We start from the raw sequence: 24,659 nt of genomic DNA, 5'->3' as shown, positions 1-24,659 counted from the left end.
GTCTCCCCATGGCCTCTCTACACACTCTTCACCAGTCTCCCCATGGCCTCTCTGCACACTCTTCACCAGTCTCCCCATGGCCTCTCTGCACACTCTTCACCAGTCTCCCCATGGCCTCTCAGCACACTCTTCACCAGTCTCCCCCTTGACTCTCCGCACACTCTTCACCAGTCTCCCCTGGCCCTCTCTGCACACTCTTCAGCAGTCTCCCTTGGCCTCTCTGCACACTCTTCACCAGTCTCCCCATGACCTTTCTACACACTCTTCACCAGCCTCCCCCTGGTCCTCTCTGCACACTCTTCACCACACTCCGCCGGCCTCTCTGCACACTCTTCACCAATCTCCACCTGGCCTCTTTGCACACTCTTCACCAGTCTCCCCATGGCCTCTCTACACACACTTCACCAGTCTCCCCCTTGCCTCTCCACACACTCTTCACCAGTCTCCCCTGGCCCTCTCTGCACACTCTTCACCAGTCTCCCTTGGCCTCTCTGCACACTTTTCACCAGTCTCCCCATGGCCTCTCTGCACACTCTTCACCAGTCTCTCCCTGGCCCCTCTGCACACTCTTCACCAGTCTCCTCCTAGCCTCTCCGCACACTCTTCACCAGTCTCTCCCTTGCCTCTACGCACACTCTTCACCAGTCTCCCCCTTGCCTCTCTGCACACTCTTCACAAGTCTCCCCATGGCCTCTCTGCACACTCTTCACCAGTCTCCCCATGGACCTCTCTACACACTCTTCACCAGACTCCAACTTGCCTCTCTGCACACTCTTCACCAGTCTCCCCATGGCCTCTCTGCACACTCTTCACCAGTATTCCCATGTCCTCTCTGTACACTCTTCACCAGTCTCCCCTGGCCCTCTCTGCACACTCTTCACCAGTCTCCCCCTGGCCCTCTCTGCACACTCTTCACCAGTTTCCCCATGGCCCTCTCTACACACTCTTCACCAGTCTCCCACGGCCCTCTCTGCACACTCTTCACCAGTCTCCCCATGGCCTCTCTACACACTCTTCACCAGTCTCCCCCTTGCCTCTCCGCACATTCTTCACCAGTCTCCCCTGGCCCTCTCTGCACACTCTTCAGCAGTCTCCCTTGGCCTCTCTGCACACTCTTCACCAGTCTCCCCACTGCCTCTCTGCACACTCTTCACCAGTCTCCCCCTAGCCCCTCTGCACACTCTTCACCAGTATCCCCATGGCCTCTCTGTACACTCTTCACCAGTCTCCCCATGGCCTCTCTACACACTCTTCACCAATCTCCCCCGGCCCTCTCTGCACACTCTTCACCAGTCTCCCCCGGCCGTCTCTGCACACACTTCACCAGTCTCTCCCTTGCCTCTCCGCACACTCTTCACCAGTCTCCCCCGGCCCTCTCTGCACACTCTTCACCAGACTCCCCCGGCCGTCTCTGCACACTCTTCACCAGTCTCCCCCTTGCCTCTCCGCACACTCTTCACCAGTCTCCCCATGGCCTCTCTGCACACGCTTCACCAGTCTCCCCATGGCCTCTCTGCACACTCTTCACCAATCTCCCCATGGCCTTTCAGCACACTCTTCACCAGTCCCCCCATGGCCCTCTTTACACACTCTTCACCAGTCTCCCCCAGCCCTCTCTGCGCACTCTTCACCAGTCTCCCCTGGCCCTCTCTACACACTCTTCACCAGACTCCCCCTTGCCTCTCTGCACATTCTTCACCAGTCTTCCCATGGCTTCTCTGCACACTCTTCACCAGTCTCCACATGGCCTCTCTGCGCACTCTTCACCAGTCTCCCCATGGCCTCTCTGCACACTCTTTACCAGTCTCCACCGGCCCTCTTTGCACACACTTCACCAGCCTCCCCCTTGCCTCTCCGCACACTCTTCACCAGCCTCCCCATGGCCTCTCTACACACTCTTCACCAGTCTCCCCATGGCCTCTCTGCACACTCTTCACCAGACTCCCCATGGCCCTCTTTCCACACTCTTCACCAGTCTCCCCCTGCCCTCTCTGCACACTCTTCGCCAGTCTTCCCCGGCCCTCTGTGCACACTCTTCAACAGTCTCCCCCTGGCCTCTCTGCACACTCTTCACCAGTCGCCCCATGGCCTCTCTGCACACTCTTCACCAGTCTCCCCCTATCCTCTCTGCACCACCTCACCGGTCTCCCCATGGCCCTCTCTACACACTCTTCACCAGTCTCCCCTGGCCCTCTCTGCGCACTCTTCACCAGTCTCCCCCTGCCCTCACTGCACACTCTTCACCAGTTTCCCCATGGCCCTCTCCACACACTCTTCACCAGTCTCCCACGGCCCTCTCTGCACACTCTTCACCAGTCTCCCCATGGCCTCTCTACACACTCTTCACCAGTCTCCCCCTTGCCTCTCCGCACATTCTTCACCAGTCTCCCCTGGCCCTCTCTGCACACTCTTCAGCAGTCTCCCTTGGCCTCTCTGCACACTCTTCACCAGTCTCCCCCTGGCCCCTCTGCACACTCTTCACCAGTATCCCCATGGCGTCTCTGTACACTCTTCACCAGTCTCCCCATGGCCTCTCTGCACACTCTTCACCAATCTACCCCGGCCCTCTCTGCACACTCTTCAGCAGTCTCCGCCAGCCGTCTCTACACACTCTTCACCAGTCTCCCCCTCGCCTCTCCGCACACTCTTCACCAGTGTCCCCATAGCCTCGCTGCACACTCTTCACCAGTCTCCCACGGCCCTCTCTGCACACTCTTCACCAGTCACCCCCGGCCCCTCTGCACACTCTTCACCAGTCTCCCCCTTGCCTCTCCGCACGCTCTTCACCAGTCTCCCCATGGCCTATCTGCACACTCTTCAGCAGTTTCCACATTGCCTCTCTGCGCACTCTTCACCAGTCTCCCCATGGACCTCTCTACACACTCTTCACCAGTATCCCCATGGCATCTCTGCACACTCTTCACCAGTCTCCCCATGGCCTCTCTGCACACTCTTCACCAATCTCCCCATGGCCCTCTCTACACACTCTTCACCAGTCTCCCACGGCCCTCTCTGCACACTCTTCACCAGTCTTCCCATAGACTCTCTACACACTCTTCACCAGTCTACCCCTTGCCTCTCCGCACGCTCTTCACCAGTCTCCCCATGGCCTTTCAGCACACTCTTCACAAGTCTCCCCCTGGTCCTCTCTGCACACTCTTCACCAGTCTCCCCTGGTCCTCTCTGCACACTCTTCACCAGTCTCCCCATGGCCTCTCTGCACACTCTTCACCTGTCTCCACATGGTCTCTCTGCACACTCTTCACCAGTCTCCCCATGGCCCTCTTTACACACTCTTCACCAGTCCCCCCCGGCCCTCTCTGCGCACTCTTCACCAGTCTCCCCCGGCCCTCTCTGCACACTCTTCACCAGTCTCCCCCTGGCCCCTCTGCACACCCTTCACCAGTCTCCCCCTTGCCTCTCCGCACACTCTTCACCAGTCTCCCCATGGCCTCTCTGCACACACTTCACCAGTCTCCCCATGGCCTCTCTGCACACTCTTCACCAGTCTCCACATGGCCTCTCTGCGCACTCTTCACCAGTGTCCAGATGGCCTCTCTGCACACTCTTCACCAGTCTCCCCATGGCCTCTCTGCACACTCTTCACCAATCTCCCCCAGCCCTCTCTGCACACTCTTCAGCAGTCTCCCCCGGCCGTCTCTGCACACTCTTCACCAGTCTCCCCCTAGCCTCTCTGCACACTCTTCACCAGAGTCTCTATGGCCTCTCTGCACACTCTTCACCAGAGTCTCTATGGCCTCTCTGCACACTCTTCACCAGTCGCCCCATGGCCTCTCTGCACACTCTTCACCAGTCTCCCCATGGCCTCTCCGCAAATTCTTCACCAGTCTCCCCCTTGTCCCTCTGCACACTCTTCACCAGTCTCCCCCTTGCCTCTCCGCACACTCTTCACCAGTCTCCCCATGGCCTCTCTGCACACACTTCACCAGTCTCCACATGGCCTCTCTGCACACTCTTCACCAATCTCCCCTGGCCCTCTCTGCACACTCTTCAGCAGTCTCCCCCGGCAGTCTCTGCACACTCTTCACCAGTCTCCCCCTCGCCTCTCTGCACACTCTTCACCAGAGTCCCTATGGCCTCTCTGCACACTCTTCACCAGTCGCCCCATGGCCTCTCTGCACACTCTTCACCAATCTCCCCATGGCCTCTCTGCACACTCTTCAGCAGTCTCCCCATGGCCCTCTTTATACACTCTTCACCAGCCTCCCCCGGCCCTCTCTGCGCACTCTTCACCAGTCTCCCCCGGCCCCTCTGCACACTCTTCACCAGTCACCCCCTGGCCTCTCCGCACACTCTTCACCTGTCTCCCCCTTGCCTCTCCGCACACTCTTCTCCAGTCTCTGCATGGCCTCTCTGCACACGCTTCACCAGTCTCCACATGGTCTCTCTGCGCACTGTTCGCCAGTCTCCCCATGGCCTCTCCGCACACTCGTCACCAGTCTCCCCATGGACCTCTCTACACACTCTTCACCAGACTCCCCCTTGCCTCTCTACACACTCTTCACCAGACTCCCCTTGCCTTTCTGCACACTCCTCACCAGTCTCCCAATGACCTCTCTGCACACTCTTCACCAGTATCCCCATGGCCTCTCTGCACACTCTTCACCTGTCTCCCCATGGCCTCTCTGCACACTCTTCACCAGTCTCCCCCGGCCCCTCTGCGCACTCTTCAACTGTCTCCCCCTTGCCTCTCCGCACACTCTTCTCCAGTCTCCCCATGGCCTCTCTGCACACTCTTCACCTGTCTCCCCATGGCCTCTCTGCACACTCTTCACCAGTCTCCCCCGGCCCCTCTGCGCACTCTTCAACTGTCTCCCCCTTGCCTCTCCGCACACTCTTCTCCAGTCTCCCCATGGCCTCTCTGCACACTCTTCACCAGTCTCCCCATGGCCTCTCTGCACACTCTTCACCTGTCTCCCCATGGCCTCTCTGCACACTCTTCACCAGTCTCCCCCGGCCCCTCTGCGCACTCTTCAACTGTCTCCCCCTTGCCTCTCCGCACACTCTTCTCCAGTCTCCCCATGGCCTCTTTGCACACTCATCACCAGTCTCCCCATGGCCTCTCTGCACACCACCAGTATCCCCATGGCCTCTCTGCACACTCTTCACCAGTCTCCCCATGGCCTCTCTGCACACTCTTCACCAGTCTCCCCCTTGCCTCTCCGCACACTCTTCACCAGTCTCCCCATGGCCTCTCTGCACACTCTTCACCAGTCTCCCCATGGCCTCTCTGCACACTCTTCACCAGACTCCCACGGCCCCCTCTGCACACTCTTCACCAGACTCCCACGGCCCTCTCTGCACACTCTTCACCAGTCTCCCCCGGCCTCTCTGCACACTCTTCACCAGTCTCCACCTGGCCTCTCTGCACACTCTTCACCAGTCTCCCCATGGCCCCTCTGCACACTCTTCACCAGTCTCCTCCTGGCCTCTCCGCACACTCTTCACCAGTCTCCCCCTTGCCTCTCCGCACACTCTTCACCAGTCTCCCCCTGGCCCCTCTGCACACTCTTCACCAGTCTCCCCCTGGCCACTCCGCACACTCTTCACCTGTCTCCCCCTTGCCTCTCCGCACACTCTTCAGCAGTCTCCCCATGGACTCTCCGCACAATCTTCACCAGTCTCCACATGGCCTCTCTGCACACTCTTCACCAGTCTCCCCATGGCCCCTCTGCACACTCTTCACCAGTCTCCACATGGCCTCTCTGCACACTCTTCACCCGTCTCCCCATGGCCGTCTTTACACACTCTTCACCAGTCTCCCCCGGCCGACTCTGCACACTCTTCACCAGTCTCCCCCTCGCCTCTCTGCACACTGTTCACCAGTCTCCACATGGCCTCTCTGCACACTCTTCACCAGTCTCCCCCGGCCCTCTCTGCGCACTCTTCACCAGTCTCCCCCGGCCCTCTCTACACACTCTTCACCAGTCTCGCCCGGCCCCTCTGCACACTCTTCACCAGTCTCCCCCTGGCCTCTTCGCACACTCTTCACCTGTCTCCCCATGGCCTGTCTGCACACTCTTCACCAGTCTCCCTTGGCCTCTCTGCACACTCTTCACCAGTCTCCCCATGGCCTCTCTGCACACTCTTCACCAGTCTCTCCCTGGCCCCTCTGCACACTCTTCACCAGTCTCCTCCTAGCCTCTCCGCACACTCTTCACCAGTCTCCCCCTTGCCTCTCCACACACTCTTCACCAATCTCAACCTGGCCTCTTTGCACACTCTTCACCAGTCTCCCCATGGCCTCTCTGCACACTCTTCACCAGTCTCCCCCGGCCCTCTCTGCACACTCTTCACCAGTCTCTCCCGGCTGTCTCTGCACACTCTTCACCAATCTCCCCCTTGCCTCTCCGCACACACTTCACCAGTCTCCCCATGGCCTCTCTGCACACTCTTCACCAGTCTCCCCATGGCCTCTCTGCACACACTTCACCAATCTCCCCATGGCCTCTCTGCACACTCTTCACCAGTCTCCCCATGGCCCTCTTTACACACTCTTCACCAGTCTCCCCCGGCCCTCTCTGCACACTCTTCACCAGTCTCCCCATGGCCCTCTTTACACACTCTTCACCAGTCTCCCCCGGCCCTCTCTGCGCACTCTTCACCAGTCTCCCCCGGCCGCTCTGCACACTCTTCACCAGTCACCCCCTGGCCTCTCCGCACACTTTTCACCTGTCTCCCCATGGCCTCTCTGCACACACTTCACCAGTCTCCCCATGGCCTCTCTGCACACTCTTCACCAGTCTCCACATGGCCTCTCTACGCACTCTTCACCAGTCTCCCCATGGCCTCTCTGCACACTCTCCACCAGTCTCCCCATGGCCTCTCTGCACACTCTTCACCAATCTCCCCCGGCCCTCTCTGCACACTCTTCAGCAGTCTCCCCCGGCCGACTCTGCACACTCTTCACCAGTCTCCCCCTCGCCTCTCTGCACACTGTTCACCAGTCTCCACATGGCCTCTCTGCACACTCTTCACCAGTCTCCCCCGGCCCTCTCTGCGCACTCTTCACCAGTCTCCCCCGGCCATCTCTACACACTCTTCACCAGTCTCGCCCGGCCCCTCTGCACACTCTTCACCAGTCTCCCCCTGGCCTCTTCGCACACTCTTCACCTGTCTCCCCATGGCCTGTCTGCACACTCTTCACCAGTCTCCCAAAGGCCTCTCTGCACACTCTTCACCAGTATCCCCATGGCCTCTCTGCACACTCTTCACCAGTCTCCCCCGGCCCTCTTTGCACACACTTCTCCAGCCTCCCCCTTGCCTCTCCGCACACTCTTCACCAGTCTCCCCATGGCCTCTCTGCACACTCTTCACCCGTCTCCCCATGGCCCTCTTTACACACTCTTCACCAGTCTCCCCCCGGCCCTCTCTGCACACTCTTCACCAGTCTCCCCTGGCCCTCTCTGCACACTCTTCACCAGTCTCCCCATGGCCTCTCTGCACACTCTTCACCAGTCTCCCCCTATCCTCTCTGCACCTCCTCACCGGTCTCCCCATGGCCCTCTCTACACACTCTTCACCAGTCTCCCCTAGCCCTCTCTGCACACTCTTCACCAGTCTTCCCCTGGCCCTCTCTGCACACTCTTCACCGGTCTCCCCATGGCCTTTCTACACACTCTTCACCAGTCTCCCCATGGCCTCTCTGCACACTCTTCACCAGTCTCCCCATGGCCTTTCTGCACACTCTTCACCAGTCTCCCCCTGGTCCTCTCTGCACACTCTTCACCAGACTCCTATGGCCCCCTCTGCACCCTCTTCACCAGACTCCCACGGCCCTCTCTGCACACACTTCACCAGTCTCCCCCGGCCTCTCTGCACACTCTTCACCAATCTCCCCATGGCCTCTCTACACACTCTTCACCAGTCTCCCCCTTGCCTCTCCACACACTCTTCACCAGTCTCCTCTGGCCCTCTCTGCACACTCTTCACCAGTCTCCCTTGGCCTCTCTGCACACTCTTCACCAGTCTCCCCATGGCCTCTCTGCACACTCTTCACCAGTCTCCCCCTGGCCCCTCTGCACACTCTTCACCAGTCTCCTCCTGGCCTCTCCGCACACTCTTCACCAGTCTCCCCCTTGCCTCTCCGCACACTCTTCACCAGTCTCCCCATGGCCTCTCTGCACACTCTTCACCAGTCTCCCCATGGACCTCTCCGCACACTCTTCACCAGTCTCCCTCTTGCCTCTCCGCACACTCTTCACCAGTCTCCATATGGCCTCTCTGCGCACTCTTCACCAGTCTCCCCATGGCCTCTCTGCAGACTCTTCTCCAGTCTCCCCCTGGCCCCTCTGCACACTGTTCACCAGTCTCCCCCTGGCCACTCCGCACACTCTTCACCTGTCTCCCCCTTGCCTCTCCGCACACTCTTCACCTGTCTCCCCATGGCCTCTCCGCACACTATTCACCAGTCTCCTCATGGCCTCTCTGCGCACTCTTCACCAGTCTCCCTATGGCCTCTCTGCACACTCTTCACCAGTCTCCCCATGGACCTCTCTACACACTCTTCACCAGACTCCCCCTTGCCTCTCTGCACACTCTTCACCAGTCTCTCAATGGTCTCTCTGCACACTCTTCACCAGTATCCCCATGGCCTCTCTGCACACTCTTCACCAGTCTCCCTATGGCCTCTCTGCACACTCTTCACCAGTCTCCCCCGGCCCTCTCTGCACACTCTTCGCCAGTCTCCCCCGGCTGTCTCTGCACACTCTTCACCAGTCTCCCCCTTGCCTCACCGCACACTCTTCACCAGTCTCCCCATGGCCTCTCTGCACACTCTTCACCAGTCTCCCCATGGCCTCTCTGCACACTCTTCACCAATCTCCCCATGGCCTCTCTGCACACTCTTCACCAGTCTCCCCATGGCGCTCTTTACACACTCTTCACCAGTCTCCCCCGGCCCTCTCTGCGCACTCTTCACCAGTCTCCCCCGGCCCCTCTGCACACTCTTCACCAGTCACCCCCCTGGCCTCTCCGCACACTCTTCACCTGTCTCCCCCTTGCCTCTCAGCACACTCTTCTCCAGTCTCTCCATGGCCTCTCTGCACACTCTTCACCAGTCTCCACATGGTCTCTCTGCGCACTCTTCACCAGTCTCCCCATGGCCTCTCAGCACACTCGTCACCAGTCTCCCTATGGACCTCTCTACACACTCTTCACCAGACTCCCCCTTGCCTCTCTACACACTCTTCACCAGACTCCCCCTTGCCTTTCTGCACACTCTTCACCAGTCTCCCCATGGCCTCTCTGCACACCCTTCACCAGTCTCCCCATGGCATCTCTGCACACTCTTCACCAGTCTCCCCATGGCCTCTCTGCACACCCTTCACCAGTCTCCACATGGCCTCTCTGCACACTCTTCACCCGTCTCCCCATGGCCGTCTTTACACACTCTTCACCAGTCTCCCCCGGCCCTCTCTGCACACTCTTCACCAGTCTCCCCTGGCCCTCTCTGCACACTCTTCACCAGTCTCCCCCTGGCCTCTCTGCACACTCTTCACCAGTCTCCCCATGGCCTCTCTGCACACTCTTCACCAGTCTCCCCCTATCCTCTCTGCACCTCCTCACCGGTCTCCCCATGGCTCTCTCTACACACTCTTCACCAGTCTCCCCTGGCCCTCTCTGCACACTCTTCACCAGTCTTCCCCTGGCCCTCTCTGCACACTCGTCACCAGTCTTCCACGGCCCTCTCTGCACACTCTTCACCAGTCTCCCTATGGCCTCTCTGCACACTCTTCACCAGTCTCCCCCTGCCCTCTCTGCACACTCTTCGCCAGTCTCCCCCGGCTGTCTCTGCACACTCTTCACCAGTCTCCCCCTTGCCTCACCGCACACTCTTCACCAGTCTCCCCATGGCCTCTCTGCACACTCTTCACCAGTCTCCCCATGGCCTCTCTGCACACTCTTCACCAATCTCCCCATGGCCTCTCTGCACACTCTTCACCAGTCTCCCCATGGCGCTCTTTACACACTCTTCACCAGTCTCCCCCGGCCCTCTCTGCGCACTCTTCACCAGTCTCCCCCGGCCCCTCTGCACACTCTTCACCAGTCACCCCCTGGCCTCTCCGCACACTCTTCACCTGTCTCCCCCTTGCCTCTCAGCACACTCTTTTCCAGTCTCCCCATGGCCTCTCTGCACACTCTTCACCAGTCTCCACATGGTCTCTCTGCGCACTCTTCACCAGTCTCCCCATGGCCTCTCAGCACACTCGTCACCAGTCTCCCTATGGACCTCTCTACACACTCTTCACCAGACTCCCCCATGCCTCTCTACACACTCTTCACCAGACTCCCCCTTGCCTTTCTGCACACTCTTCACCAGTCTCCCCATGGCCTCTCTGCACACCCTTCACCAGTCTCCCCATGGCATCTCTGCACACTCTTCACCAGTCTCCCCATGGCCTCTCTGCACACCCTTCACCAGTCTCCACATGGCCTCTCTGCACACTCTTCACCCGTCTCCCCATGGCCGTCTTTACACACTCTTCACCAGTCTCCCCGGCCCTCTCTGCACACTCTTCACCAGTCTCCCCTGGCCCTCTCTGCACACTCTTCACCAGTCTCCCCCTGGCCTCTCTGCACACTCTTCACCAGTCTCCCCATGGCCTCTCTGCACACTCTTCACCAGTCTCCCCCTATCCTCTCTGCACCTCCTCACCGGTCTCCCCATGGCTCTCTCTACACACTCTTCACCAGTCTCCCCTGGCCCTCTCTGCACACTCTCTTCACCAGTCTTCCCCTGGCCCTCTCTGCACACTCTTCACCAGTCTTCCACGGCCCTCTCTGCACACTCTTCACCAGTCTCCCCATGGCGTCTCTACACACTCTTCACAAGTCTCCCCCTTGCCTCTCCGCACACTCTTCTCCAGTCTCCCCCTGGCCCCTCTGCACACTGTTCACCAGTCTCCCCCTGGCCACTCCGCACACTCTTCACCTGTCTCCCCCATGGCCTCTCCGCACACTATTCACCAGTCTCCACATGGCCTCTCTGCGCACTCTTCACCCGTCTCCCTGTGGCCTCTCTGCACACTCTTCACCAGTCTCCCCATGGACCTCTCTACACACTCTTCACCAGACTCCCCCTTGCCTCTCTGCACACTCTTCACCAGTCTCCCAATGGCCTCTCTGCACACTCTTCACCAGTATCCCCATGGCCTCTCTGCACACTCTTCACCAGTCTCCCCATGGCCTCTCTGCACACTCTTCACCAGTCTCCCCCGGCCCTCTCTGCACACTCTTCACCAGTCTCCCCGGCTGTCTCTGCACACTCTTCACCAGTCTCCCCCTTGCCTCACCGCACACTCTTCACCAGTCTCCCCATGGCCTCTCTGCACACTCTTCACCAGGCTCCCCATGGCCTCTCTGCACACTCTTCACCAATCTCCCCATGGCCTCTCTGCACACTCTTCACCAGTCTCCCCATGGCCCTCTTTACACACTCTTCACCAGTCTCCCCCGGCCCTCTCTGCGCACTCTTCACCAGTCTCCCCCGTCCCCTCTGCACACTCTTCACCAGTCACCCCCTGGCCTCTCCGCACACTCTTCACCTGTCTCCCCCTTGCCTCTCAGCACACTCTTCTCCAGTCTCTCCATGGCCTGTCTGCACACTCTTCACCAGTCTCCACATGGTCTCTCTGCGCACTCTTCACCAGTCTCCCCATGGCCTCTCAGCACACTCGTCACCAGTCTCCCCATGGACCTCTCTACACACTCTTCACCAGACTCCCCCTTGCCTCTCTACACACTCTTCACCAGACTCCCCCTTGCCTTTCTGCACACTCTTCACCAGTCTCCCAATGGCCTCTCTGCACACTCTTCACCAGTATCCCCATGGCCTCTCTGCACACTCTTCACCAGTCTCCCCATGGCCTCTCTGCACACTCTTCACCAGTCTCCCCATGGACCTCTCTACACACTCTTCACCAGACTCCCCCTTGCCTCTTTGCACACTCTTCACCAGTCTCCCCATGGCCTCTCTGCACACTCTTCACCAGTCTCCCCCTTGCCTCTCCGCACACTCTTCACCAGTCTCCCCATGGCCTCTCTGCACACTCTTCACCAGTCTCCCCATGGCCTCTCTGCACATTCTTCACCAGTCTCCCCCTATCCTCTCTGCACCTCCTCACTGGTCTCCCCATGGCCCTCTCTACACACTCTTCAGCATTCTCCCCTGGCCCTCTCTGCGCACTCTTCACCAGTCTCCCTCTGGCCCTCTCTGCACACTCTTCACCAGTCTCCCCCGGCCTCTCTGCACACTCTTCACCAATCTCCACCTGGCCTCTCTGCACACTCTTCACCAATCTCCACCTGGCCTCTCTGCACACTCTTCACCAGTCTCCCCATGGCCTCTCTACACACTCTTCACCAGTCTCCCCCTTGCCTCTCCGCACACTCTTCACCAGTCTCCCCTGGCCCTCTCTGCACACTCTTCACCAGTCTCCCTTGGCCTTTCTGCACACTCTTCACCAGTCTCCCCATGGCCTCTCTGCACACTCTTCACCAGTCTCCCCCTGGCCCCTCTGCACACTCTTCACCAGTCTCCTCCTGGCCTCTCCGCACACTCTTCACCAGTCTCCCTCTTGCCTCTCCGCACACTCTTCACCAGTCTCCCCATGGGCTCTCTGCACACTCTTCACCAGTCTCCACATGGCCTCTCTGCGCACTCTTCACCAGTCTCCCTCTTGCCTCTCTGCACACTCTTCACCAGTCTCCCCATGGCCTCTCTGCACACTCTTCACCAGTCTCCACATGGCCTCTCTGCGCACTCTTCACCAGTCTCCCCATGGCCTCTCTGCACACTCTTCACCAGTCTCTCCCGGCTTCTCTACACACTCTTCACCAGTCTCCCCATGGCCTGTCTGCACACTCTTCACCAGTCTCCCCCTGGCCCTCTCTGCACACTCTTCACCAGTTCCCCTTGGCCTCTCTGCACACTCTTCTCCAGTCTCCCCCTGCACAGATGCTTCTGTTTTATGGGACTCCCTCCTTCCCAGTGAGTTCCAACTCTCTCAGGTAGAGGAAGTTTCTCCTGTCATGTACATTAATGGTTATCAATTATTTTTGGTCAGATTCTTTAGAGAATCAGAGTGGGCAATTCACCGGCTCCTCCACATTTGCAGTGATACCACTTCAGCAGAGTGGTGCTGGGTTGTCAGCATTACTTCATAGCACCAATGCCAGCCAGGCCTGGAGCACACAGGGCTGAGAAGTGACTGACCTCTATTTCCCGTCTGTTATCCTGTCTACCTGACGTCAAAAAGCCTGTGGGCCATTGACCATTGTTGACTGACATCTGTTGAATGTTATTCTGGTGTTTGTGGGACCTCGCGGACTGCAAGTTGTGCCCTGCTGTTTGCTTTTCACCACATTAACTACACTATTGGTATATTAAACTGATAACCCAACTGGTTTCTTGGGTGGATGTAAAAGACCTTAAAACATCGTTGGTTACTCCTGCACCAGAATCTCTTCCACTACCAATACCAACAGTTCCACAGGCACCTGCTCGGGCACCCCCACTCTTTGTGAATTTGTATGAGGAACTGGAAGGTTGGGTTGGGCAGGACATTTGAGCAGAAGTTCCCCACGGCTCTGTAATATGCTGCCACTTGTATAAATGTACACCAAGACTCCACTGACACAAAGTGATCACCACCCCCGCCCCCACTACGTAAACCTTGTGGATAGGGGAAGACTCCAATCTTAGCTGTCACCTGGGAACTCCACTGGTAGGCCTAGCATGGAATATGGGTAACGTCACCAGACAGAAGTTCAGTGCCACCCAACAGCGCAAATTCCCACAACAAACAAACATCTCAATCTTTCCTTAATCCTGGGATTGTGATTAGCGTTTTGCTAATCATTGCTAGATGATACCAAGCAGAAGGGAACTGGGCTCTGGGCTGGCCCGGTCCTGTCCACAGACCCACACCCATGTTGCAGTTCCAGGAACCAAATCAGCAGAACCTCAATCGGAACAGTATGGTGGCAGAGGAAGTGGTTCAAGGAGGATATTGAGAGATTTGTTAAACAAATTGCCTGGAGAAGGATTAGTAAGCGAATTCAGCTCCCACAGACTCTGAGAGCAATGTCTGGTTTACAAAGTTCGTGAAGACAGCTCAACTGAATAAAGAGTTTTAATGGCTAAGGTTCAACCCCCTGATCACTGCTCTCCTAGACCTGCATGTCCTCAGCACTACCAAGCTGCCTGACACTCGGTGCGGGCATTCAGGCTAAACCCTGGAGACAACCTCAGCAAGGCAACGGGAGATGAGGGGTATCTCATTAAAACCTATTGAAATATACGCTGTATGTTTCCTATAGTGGGAGAGATTAGGACCAGAGGGCACAGCCTCAGAATAGAGGGATGTTCATTTTGAACAGTGATAAAGAGGTATTTCTTTAGCTAAAGAATGTTGAATCTGATGAACTCATTGCCACAGATGGCTGTGGAGGCCAAGTTATTGAGTATATTTAAAATGGAGGTTGACAAGTTCATGATTAGTCAGGATATCAAAGGTTAAGAGGAGAGGCAGCAGAAAGGGGTTGATAGGGAAAATAAATCAGCCATGATGGAATGTCAGGATGGGCTGAATGGACTAATTCTTTTCTTGTCTTATGGGCTGATAAAAATAGAGCCAGCAAGTCATTTGTGGGTTGCATCTTGAGACTGGGAATGTGAGTACCTGTCGATTCCTCTGGTCAACAATCCGGGAGATCTGAATCTTCTTTCTTCCCATTTTCCACTCTCTGATTATCCTACCGTCCGTCTCTCTGACGTTTCAAATTCAGGTAGAGGTTTCCTTTGTTGTCATTACCTGAGGTTCATTGGAGAGGGAGGATGGAAATTAATCCAAATTAGTAAATAATAAACCATACTATTTACTCACACTTAACTTGTATCAACATCTAATTACATCTACTAAACTTGACCAATCATTTACGAATCCCGATTCACAATAGAAACCTCAAATCAACATGACAAGAGGACCATTGGATCCTGATGCTTTTGTGATCCAAAGGTTCTCTGGAGATTGTATAAGATGTTGGTGAGGCCTAATTTGGAGTATTGTGTGCAGTTTTGGTCACCTACTGCAAATATCAATAAGATTGAAAGAGTACAAACAGAATCTACAAGGATGTTGCCAGGACTTGAGGACCTGAGTTATAGGAAAAGGTTGAATAAGTTAAGACTTCCTTCTCTGAAGCATTTAGAGCATTGAGGGGAGATTTGATAGAGGTATACAAAATTATGACGGGTATAGATAGGGTAAAGGCAAGCAGGCTCCTTCCAATGAAGTTGGATGAGACTACAAGCAAAGGTCATGGGTTAAGAATAAAGGTGAAATGTTTAAGGGGACCATGAGGGGGAAACCTTCATTCAGGAGGTCATGAGCGTGTGGAACGAGCTGCCAGTATAAGAAGTTTGGATAGGTACATGGATGGAGGGTGTGGAGGGCTGTGGTCCCAGTGCAGGTCAATGGGAGTAGACAGTTCAAATGGTTTTGGCGTGGACTAGATAGGCCAAAGAGTCTGTTTCTGTGCTGTAGTGTTCTATGTCTGCAAGTCAAGAATGAGACTTCAAGCTTGCTGCTTACAATTTTTTTTATTAAGTGTTAGAAGTGTGGAAAATGAACAAGAAAGAGGAGCCAAGAAAACAAGCAAAAAACCAAAGGAAAAAGAACTTGTGGTCATCTCATACACAGACCCAGGCCAGTGGTAACAACATTACAGTGATTACAATTAACCTAAAAAGTAGCCACATTCAAGTGTCGTCACACCTACTGCAAAAACTGAGCAGCTTCTGGAAAAATAAAGAAGAAACTGTAGTGTAGTTACTGGAAATTTCACTGAACATTTATTTGTATGTAGGTGATTATATAAAAGTACAAGCAATCATACGAAGACAAAACTGCAAAAAAAGCAATTCTACAACCCAGTCCAAAAAGAGAAGTACTCCATCTCACAACACGTTACCCAGGAGAGAAATTCCCAAAGAAATTCCCAGAGCATTCGTGGCAGACAAAGGACTCTTGGAAGCAGTTTGTTTAACTACCAACTAACTCTGCAAAGAGAGCATGGTTCAGCTGACAACGTTTTATTAGACAGAAACGTACCACATACAATCAGCCAGCCTGCACTCACAACTAGAGAGATTGGTTGGCTTGTGTCAGGAGATACGGTTTTCCTGTTTCAATGATCAATGGGATTCACTAGACCACATGACCGTAGGACAAAGGAGCAAAATTAGATCATTCAGCCCATCGAGTCTGCTGCACCATTCCATCATGGCTCATTTATTATCCCTCTCAAACATATTCTCCTGCCTTCTTCCCGTAACGTTTAACACCCTGATTAACCAAGAACCTACCAACCTCCCCTTCGAATATACCCAATGACTCGATCTCCACAGCTGTCCATGTCAATGAATTCCACAGATTCATTACCATTTGGCTAAAGAAGTTCCTGCTCATCTCTGTTCTAAAGGGACGTCTCTCTATACTGAGGCTGTTTCCTCCCTCACTATAGGAAACATCCTCTCCATATCCACTCTATAGGAAACATCCTTGCCATATCCACTCTATAGGAAACATCCTCGCCATATCCACTCTATAGGAAACATCCTCGCCATATCCACTCTATAGGAAACATCCTCTCCATATCCACTCTATCCAGTCCTTTCAATATTTGATAGGTTTCAATGAGATTCCCCTCATTCTCCAAACTCCAGTGAGTACAGGCCGAGAGCCATCAAACACTCCGCATACATTAACCCCTTCATTTGCAGAATCATTGTCATGAGCATCTTCGGGAGGAATAGACTGAAGGTGATGCTTAAATCAGGTCTGTAGGCTGTTGGCTGCAGTGTCCAGATTTGCAAGCTGGGGTCAGGGGAAGTGACAGAAGAGGTCCTGAAGAGTGAAATGTAATGTTGGAATGAGGTGTAATTCAAAAGTCAAAGGAAAGTTATGATCAAAGTATGCATAGTTATTTGCCACCATAAACTACTTTAACATTTATTTCCTTGCAGGCATTTTCTAAAATATATAAAAAAATACATTTCAGGCAACAATTAGCACAGAAAAATGCCCATCCACCCATTTCATCCATGCTGACTGAGCTGCCTACCCCAGTTGATCCCATTTACTCTCTTTGGCCTATATCTCTTACAACCAGGACCTCCCAACCTGATGAAGGCTCTCAGCCTGAAAAGGCAACTGCTTACTCTTTTCATTCTAGGACGAGGGATATGTCTTCCTTTTTTAAAGAAAGGGGCTTCCCTTCCTCCACTATCAACTCTGCTCTTAAACGCATCTCCCCCATTTCACGTACATCTGCTCTCACTCCATCCTCCCGCCACCCCACTAGGAATAGGGTTCCCCTGGTCCTCACCTACCACCCCACCAGCCTCCGGGTCCAACATATTATTCTCCGTAACTTCCGCCACCTCCAACGGGATCCCACCACTAAGCACATCTTTCTCTACCCCGCTCTCTCTGCATTCCGCAGGGATCGCTCCCTACGCGACTCCCTTGTCCATTCGTCCCCCTCATCCCTCCCCACTGATTTCCCTCCTGGCACTTATCCGTGTAAGCGGAACAAGTGCTACACATGCCCTTACACTTCCTCCCTTACCACCATTCAGGGCCCCAAACAGTCCTTCCAGGTGAGGCAACACTTCACCTGTGAGTCGGCTGGGGTGATATACTGCGTCCGGTGCTCCCGATGTGGCCTTTTATATATTGGCAAGACCCGACACAGACTGGGAGACCGCTTTGCTGAACATCTACGCTCTGTCCGCCAGGGAAAGCAGGATCTCCCAGTGGCCACACATTTTAATTCCACATCCCATTCCCATTCTGACATGTCTATCCACGGCCTCCTCTACTGTCAAGATGAAGCCACACTCAGATTGGAGGACCAACACCTTATATTCCATCTGGGTAGCCTCCAACCTGATGGCATGAACATCGACTTCTCTAACTTCCGCTAATGCCCCACCTCCCCCTCGTACCCCATCTGTTACTTATTTTTATACACACATTCTTTCTCTCACTCTCCTTTTTCTCCCTCTGTCCCTCTGAATATACCCCTTGCCCATCCTCTGGGTCCCCCCCCCCATTGTCTTTCTTCCCGGACCTCCTGTCCCATGATCCTCTCGTATCCCTTTTGCCTATCACCTGTCCAGCTCTTGGCTCCATCCCTCCCCCTCCTGTCTTCTCCTATCATTTTGGATCTCCCCCTCCCCCTCCAACTTTCAAATCCCTTACTCACTCTTCCTTCAGTTAGTCCTGACGAAGGGTCTCGGCCTGAAACGTCGACTGCACCTCTTCCTAGAGATACTGCCCGGCCTGCTGCGTTCACCAGCAACTTTTATGTGTGTTGCTTACTCTTTCCCATAGATGCTGTCTGGCCTGCTGAGTTCCTCCAGCATCTTGTGTGTGTTGCTTGGATTTCCAGCATCTGCAGATTTTCTCTTGTTGGCAATGGAATCCAACTTGCTACCTCAGTTTGAATGCCAAGCGACTGAACCATCTTTACCAACCTCCCCATGCGGTACCTTGCCAAATGCCTTACTGAGGTCCATCTACAGCCTTGCCGTCAGCAAATTTCCTGGTAAATTTCTCAAAAAACGCTTTAATATTGTGTAAACATGACCCACCATGAACAAAGCCATGCCAACTATCCTTAATCAGTCAATGTCTATCCAAATACATATTCAGTCCTTTAGAATACTTTCCAATAACTTACCCACCACTGATGTCAGGTTCACCAGCCTATAATTTCCTGGTTTACTTTTAGAGCCTTTCTTGAACAGCGGAACAACACTGGTTATCCGCCAATTCTGCAGCACCCCACCTGTATGCTAGGGCCCTGGCAATTTCTGCACTTGCCTTCCGCAGGGTCCAAAAAAGCACCTTGTCAGGTCCTGGGGATTTATCCACCCTAATTTACTTCAGGACAGCAAACACCTCTCCCTCTGTACTCTGTATCGGGTTCATGAAGATGATACTGCTTTGCCTCACTTCTATATACTCTGGCCATTGGGAAAGACCCTTTATTCTGTCTCCTGAATGAGTACAGCTGCAAAGAATTCATTTAGGATCTCCCCCATCTCTTTTGGCTCCACATGTAGATTGCCATTCTGGTTTCCAGAGACCCAGTTTTGTTCCTTGCAATCCTTTTCTCTTAACATACCTGTAGAATCCATTAGGATTCTCCTTCACAATCAAGAGAAAATCTGCAGATGCTGGAAATGCAAGCAACATACACAAAATGCTGGAGGAACTCAGCAGGCCAGGCAGCATCTGGGAAATGAGTACAGTCGATGTTTTGGGCCAAAACCCTTTAGCAGGACTGGACAATCCAATCACAAACAAGAGAAAATCTGCAGATGCCGGAAATCTGAGCAACAGACACAAAATGCTGGAGGAACTCAGCAGGTCAGACAGCATCCTACATCTTTGCCTTTTTTCTGACGGGGACATACAAGCTTTATACTGTCAAAATTTCACTTTTGAAGGCCTCCCATTTGCCAGAAAACAGCCTGTCCCACTTCACACCTGCCAGGTCCTTTCTGATATCATTAAAATTGGCCTGTCTCCAATTTTGAATGTCAGCTCGCCAACCGGACCTATTCTCTTGCACATTTACTTTGAAACTAATAGCATTGCAATCATTTAGGTACAGTGTTGCCCAGCACAAACTTCTGTCACTTGTTCTCTCTCATTCCCTAATAGCAGATCACCCCGCTGTTCAAACAGTGCTACTCCAAGGCACTGTAGCTCCCCCGCTGTTCAAATGTTGCTGAGAGAACTTTTACAGGCTGGCAGACAGGGTCTTGGTCCTTCTAACAGTGCGATGCTCCCTATTGTACTGTGAGACCTGATTGCCCCTCCTTCCGAAGAGAATTCCAAAAGATCCAGGAACCCATTAACACTACCTCACTATTCTGCTCATTTTTTGCACTATTGAATTGTTTTTATATATAATTATGTAACACAGTGATTTTTATGTATTTGGCAGAAGAAATTTCAGGGCATATGTTCGTGATAATGAAAGTGACGGTGCTCTCCACGGTACTTGTGTAAGCTGACACGAGAGTACACACCCCAAAACTGGTCAATTTGTTTGACACCCAAGCACGAGAACAGGTTTGTACAAACACCAGGCTCTCTCTATGCACGCAGATTGTTGCCACTCTGTGCCTGAATAAGTCCATCAGCGTCCTAGGGCAAACAATGGCTGTTAACCCAGACTGGGATACAGCTTCTTCCCTCAGGCTGTGAGGCTAATGAGTACCCTGTCACCACAGAGGTCTCGTCACTAGCACAGTGAGCTGTTTACTGTTTACCTGTGCTGCACACGATATGCATTTTAAATTGTACTTTATTATCCTACAAAATCCTGCAGAAAGTAGTGGATATGGCCCAGTCCATCACAGGTAAAGCCCTCCCCACCACTGGGCACATCTACATGGAGCGTTGTTGCAGGAATGCAGTATCCGTCCTCAGTGACCCCCACCACCCAGGACACGCTGCCATCAGGAGCCTCAGGACTCTCACCACCAGGCTCAGGAACAGTTATTACCCCTCAACCATCAGGATCCTGAACCAGACAGGATAACTTCACTCAGCCCATCACTGAACTGTTCCCACAACCCATGGATCCACTTTCAAGGACTCTTCATCTCATGTTCTCACTATTTATTGCTTATTTTTATTATTCTTTCATTTTTTTTCTTTTGTATTTGTGGTTTGTTCGCCCTGTTGGGTGTGGTCTTTCATCAATTCTATTATAATAATTGGATTTGTTGAGTATGCCCACAAGAAACCCATCTTAGAGTTGTACTTCGATAATAAATTTACTTTGAACTTTGTACTTCAATACTTTGTTTTATGTGCTGTGTGTGATACATGTTTTGTGGGTGCACTGTGATCTGGAGGAACATTGTTTTGTTTGGTTGTATATACGTATGTACAATCAGATGACAATACACTTGAACTTGTTTGGGCAACAAAGAGGGACTGCCACTCTCACCCACGAGTCAACAACTCAAGCCATCAATGTTCCAGTGCAGGTCAGTCAGCACATGGGTGGACAGTGAAGAGGACTTAGCTGCACTGTACACTTCGTCACAGAGGCAGCAACACCATTGAGATGAGAAGCCAGCTCTTGCAGTATTGCTGCCCTGTAAAATATGTTCCCAAGGATGCAACGAAGAGTTGGGTCTTCTCTGGTGATTCCCAACATTAATCCGGGGAATCTCGAGGGAGTTCACTCTCTAACTTGTGCTGTTCCTGTCCAGGACACAAGACAGGATGGTGATGAAGGCAGTTAACTCTGTCTAACACGTTATCCCTGCCCAGGACATCTGCAGGATTGTGTAGAAGGTGGTTTACTCTGTCAAACTCACACGGACCCTGTCCAGGCAACCTACAGGATGGTGTTTACTCTAACCCATTCAAGATTTAAGATTGTTTAATGTCATTTCCAGCATACAAGTGCGAAGAACAAAATAATTGTTACCCTGGATCTGATGCAGCACAAAAAAAAACACAATAAGAAAAGGAATACATTAATAATATCAACACGATAAATATAAATACACAAAATAATTTATATACATAGATTGATTGTATGTCCATAAAGTGACACTAGGCACAGGAGTGTCTGTACATAGGTGACTCTGACAGGAAATTAGATTAGATTAGATTATGAGGACACACAGTCCTCTTTTATTGTCATTTAGTAATGCCTTTGCATTAAGAAATGATACAATGTTCCTCCAGTGTGATATCACAGAAACACAAGACAGACCAAGACTGAAAAACTGACAAAAACCACATAATTATAACATATAGTTACAACAGTGCAAGCAATACCGTAATTTGATAAAGAAAAGACCATGGGCATGGTTAAAAAAAAAGTCTCAAAGTCTCTCAAAAGTCCCAACATCTCACGCAGACGGTAGAAGGGAGAAATTCTCCCTGCCATGAGCTTCCAGCACCGCAAACTTGCCGATGCAGCATCCTGGAAGCACCCGAACACAGTCCGACTCTGAGTCCGTCCAAAAACTTTGAGCCTCTGACCAGCCCTCCGACACCGAGCACTGAGCACCATCTCTGCCAAATGCTTCGACCCCAGCCCTGGCCGCCAGTAACAGGCAAAGTCGAGGACTTGGGGCCTTTCCCTCTGGAGATTCTTGATCGCACAGTAGCAGCGGCAGCGAACCGGGCATTTCAGAAGTTTCTCCAGATGTTCCTCTGTGCTTCTCACGTCTGTCTCTATCAAATCAGAATTGTGCACGGCCCCTACTTACAAATACCGATATCATTCACCGGAGAGGCCGCACGCGCTGTGTCATGCCGCCATCTTCTCCTCCCTAATAAAGTTGTGGTGGTTGGGGTGTGGAGGGCTGGGTTAGTGGTTGGAAGTGTTGACCAGCCTTACTGCTTGGGGAGAGTAACTGCTTTTGAGTCTGGCAGTCCTGGTGTGGATGCTACATAGCCTCCTCCCCGATGGGAGTAGGACAAACACATGCAGGGTGGGTGAGATCCTTCACAATGTTACTGGCCCTTTCCTGGCACCTTTCTGTATATATACCGTTGATGGTGCCAGAGATCATTGGGCAGCATTGCCTACCTGTTGTGGAGCCCTCCTGCCGCTGTCCAGAGTACCAGCAGGACGGTGTAGATGGAACTATAATCTGCATCAAATCGACTTTTTCACAAACCTTTATTTTAGTGAAACAGATTTCTCAAGCCACTGATTATGCAATGGGAGTGGAGATAGCTCACACCCAGTTAGAACGGTCAGACTCAGGCCTTCTGTGGAGAATTGGCTTGGTTCACACGATAACAAATTGTCAAAAGGGGAAGCACACATTCTGAATGTTTCCTCAGAGTGATGACATCCCATCGTCAATTTTGCACAGCTTGGAAATGACCAGCCACACTTTGGGTACGAGGGGAGTACAATAAATCTGTGCTAACTCTGAATAAACTACAGATTCCGCTTCACTTGACTGTCTGCATCGAAGGAGTGAGTCCAACCAACGTGACTTAGGAGAAAGGACTGACCCTCTGTTGGGAGTTTGATGGGGCAGTGCAGAGTGAACTCAAATGGGTCCATGTTAAACTTGTTTCCTTCGAGGGGGCACATGGAAAATACTTTGTTTTCATCTACTCCGGAAGTATGAGGTGAGAGTCTTTGGAAGTTCAAACTTGTAAGCAAAATACTGTACAGGGATCATGGCAGGATTTTGAGCAGTGTGGGGGAAAAGTACAGAGGGGTCTTGGGGTCCACATCCATAGATCTCTCAAAGTTACTGTCTGGGATTGACTGGGTGGTTAAGAAGACGTATGGTGTGTTGGTCTTCAGGGAATTGAGTTCCCACAGACTCCCACTGTTAGCTTGAGTCTGGATCTCCTCACCCCACCCCCAGTTCCACTTGTCCATGGTGTTTCCTCCTAGAGTCTCCACAATATTACCTGCCAAATATATCCAGAGCCATGGCTGCTCCTCCGGCAGAGTAAACTGAGCCTTCGATCACATTTCGTTGTTCTCCTGTATCTCTGCTCTCACCCACTCTCTTCCCGGACAGAGTATGAACCCATTTCCCCTGTCGCACTTTACAACCCACCAGCCTTCAGATTGAACAGATTGTCTGAACCCTCCCCAGCACAATTGCACCATCAGAGGAACTGGAGAAACAGCATCCCGTCTTCTCTCAAATCACACTGCAGTCTTTTAATCCAATTCTGTCATTTCAGGATTGGCCATGTCTGCTGTAACATCTGTGACATTGGCTCACTGCTTCTCTCTCCGAACAGCCTGACATGGGAGACAGGTCCCACCACCCTGCCACCTGACTGCCCGCTGCCCCACTGTCTTACTGCTCCGATTGATCCATTTGACTGGATCAACATTACATCTCATATACACAGGAATACTGGCCTCACACTCTCCTCCCCTCCTGTGCCCGTCTCTCACGTACACAGGAGTGCTGGCCTCACCCTCTCCACCCATCCTCTGCCCGTCTCTCACATACACAGCAGTGCTGGCCTCACCCAAGGGACAACTGCGCAAGTGTGTGAACGTCAGTGAGTTAGACCGGCATTAAGAGTTCAAAAGGATTCAGCTTTATAGCGCGGGTGTCAGAGTAGAGGGAGTCAGAGTAGGAAGGCTCTGGCTCTACGGGGCTTCGGTGATAACAGATCGAGACGAGGTAGGTTGCCTGTGCAGAATAGAGACAGGAAGTATATGCGTGAGGCTAGTGTTCTGTACTGGGTGTCGGATGTGGGATGTCAGGGAGACTCCCAGCCTCCCGGATGGCCACATCTGTGCTAGGTGCATCGAGCTGCAGCTCCTGATGGATGGGTTAGGGAACTGGAGATACAGCTCGATGACCTTCATCTGGTTAGGAAGAGTGAGGTGGTGATAGAGAGTTGCTATAGGCAAGTCATCACACCGGGACCTCGAGAGACAGATAAATGGATAACTGTCAGGAGAGGGAAGGGTAAGAGTCAGATACTAGAGAGTACCTCTGTTGCTGTCCCCCTTAACAATAAGAACTCCTGTTTGAGTACTTTTCAAGGGATGGCCTACCTGGGGGATAACATCTTTGGCCGCGCCTC

The 24,659-nt window shown here is 53.0% G+C and overlaps 1 protein-coding gene across 1 annotated transcript in view; it reads right to left on the bottom strand.

The window, feature by feature from the left end:
• Positions 1–24,659, bottom strand: part of mef2b (myocyte enhancer factor 2b) — a 182,699-nt gene that overhangs the window by 88,636 nt on the left and 69,404 nt on the right. The window contains exon 3 of the mRNA XM_072244108.1: positions 14,706–14,837. Within this exon, the coding sequence (XP_072100209.1) occupies positions 14,706–14,759 (54 nt within the window). The 5' untranslated portion in view covers positions 14,760–14,837. The remainder of the gene's footprint in view (positions 1–14,705; positions 14,838–24,659) is intronic.

This window comes from Mobula birostris, chromosome 26, assembly GCF_030028105.1.
Source record: "Mobula birostris isolate sMobBir1 chromosome 26, sMobBir1.hap1, whole genome shotgun sequence".
Lineage (NCBI taxonomy): Eukaryota > Metazoa > Chordata > Chondrichthyes > Myliobatiformes > Myliobatidae > Mobula > Mobula birostris.
Note: the sequence above shows the minus strand (reverse complement) of the source record. Positions and strands in the feature narration are given on the sequence as shown.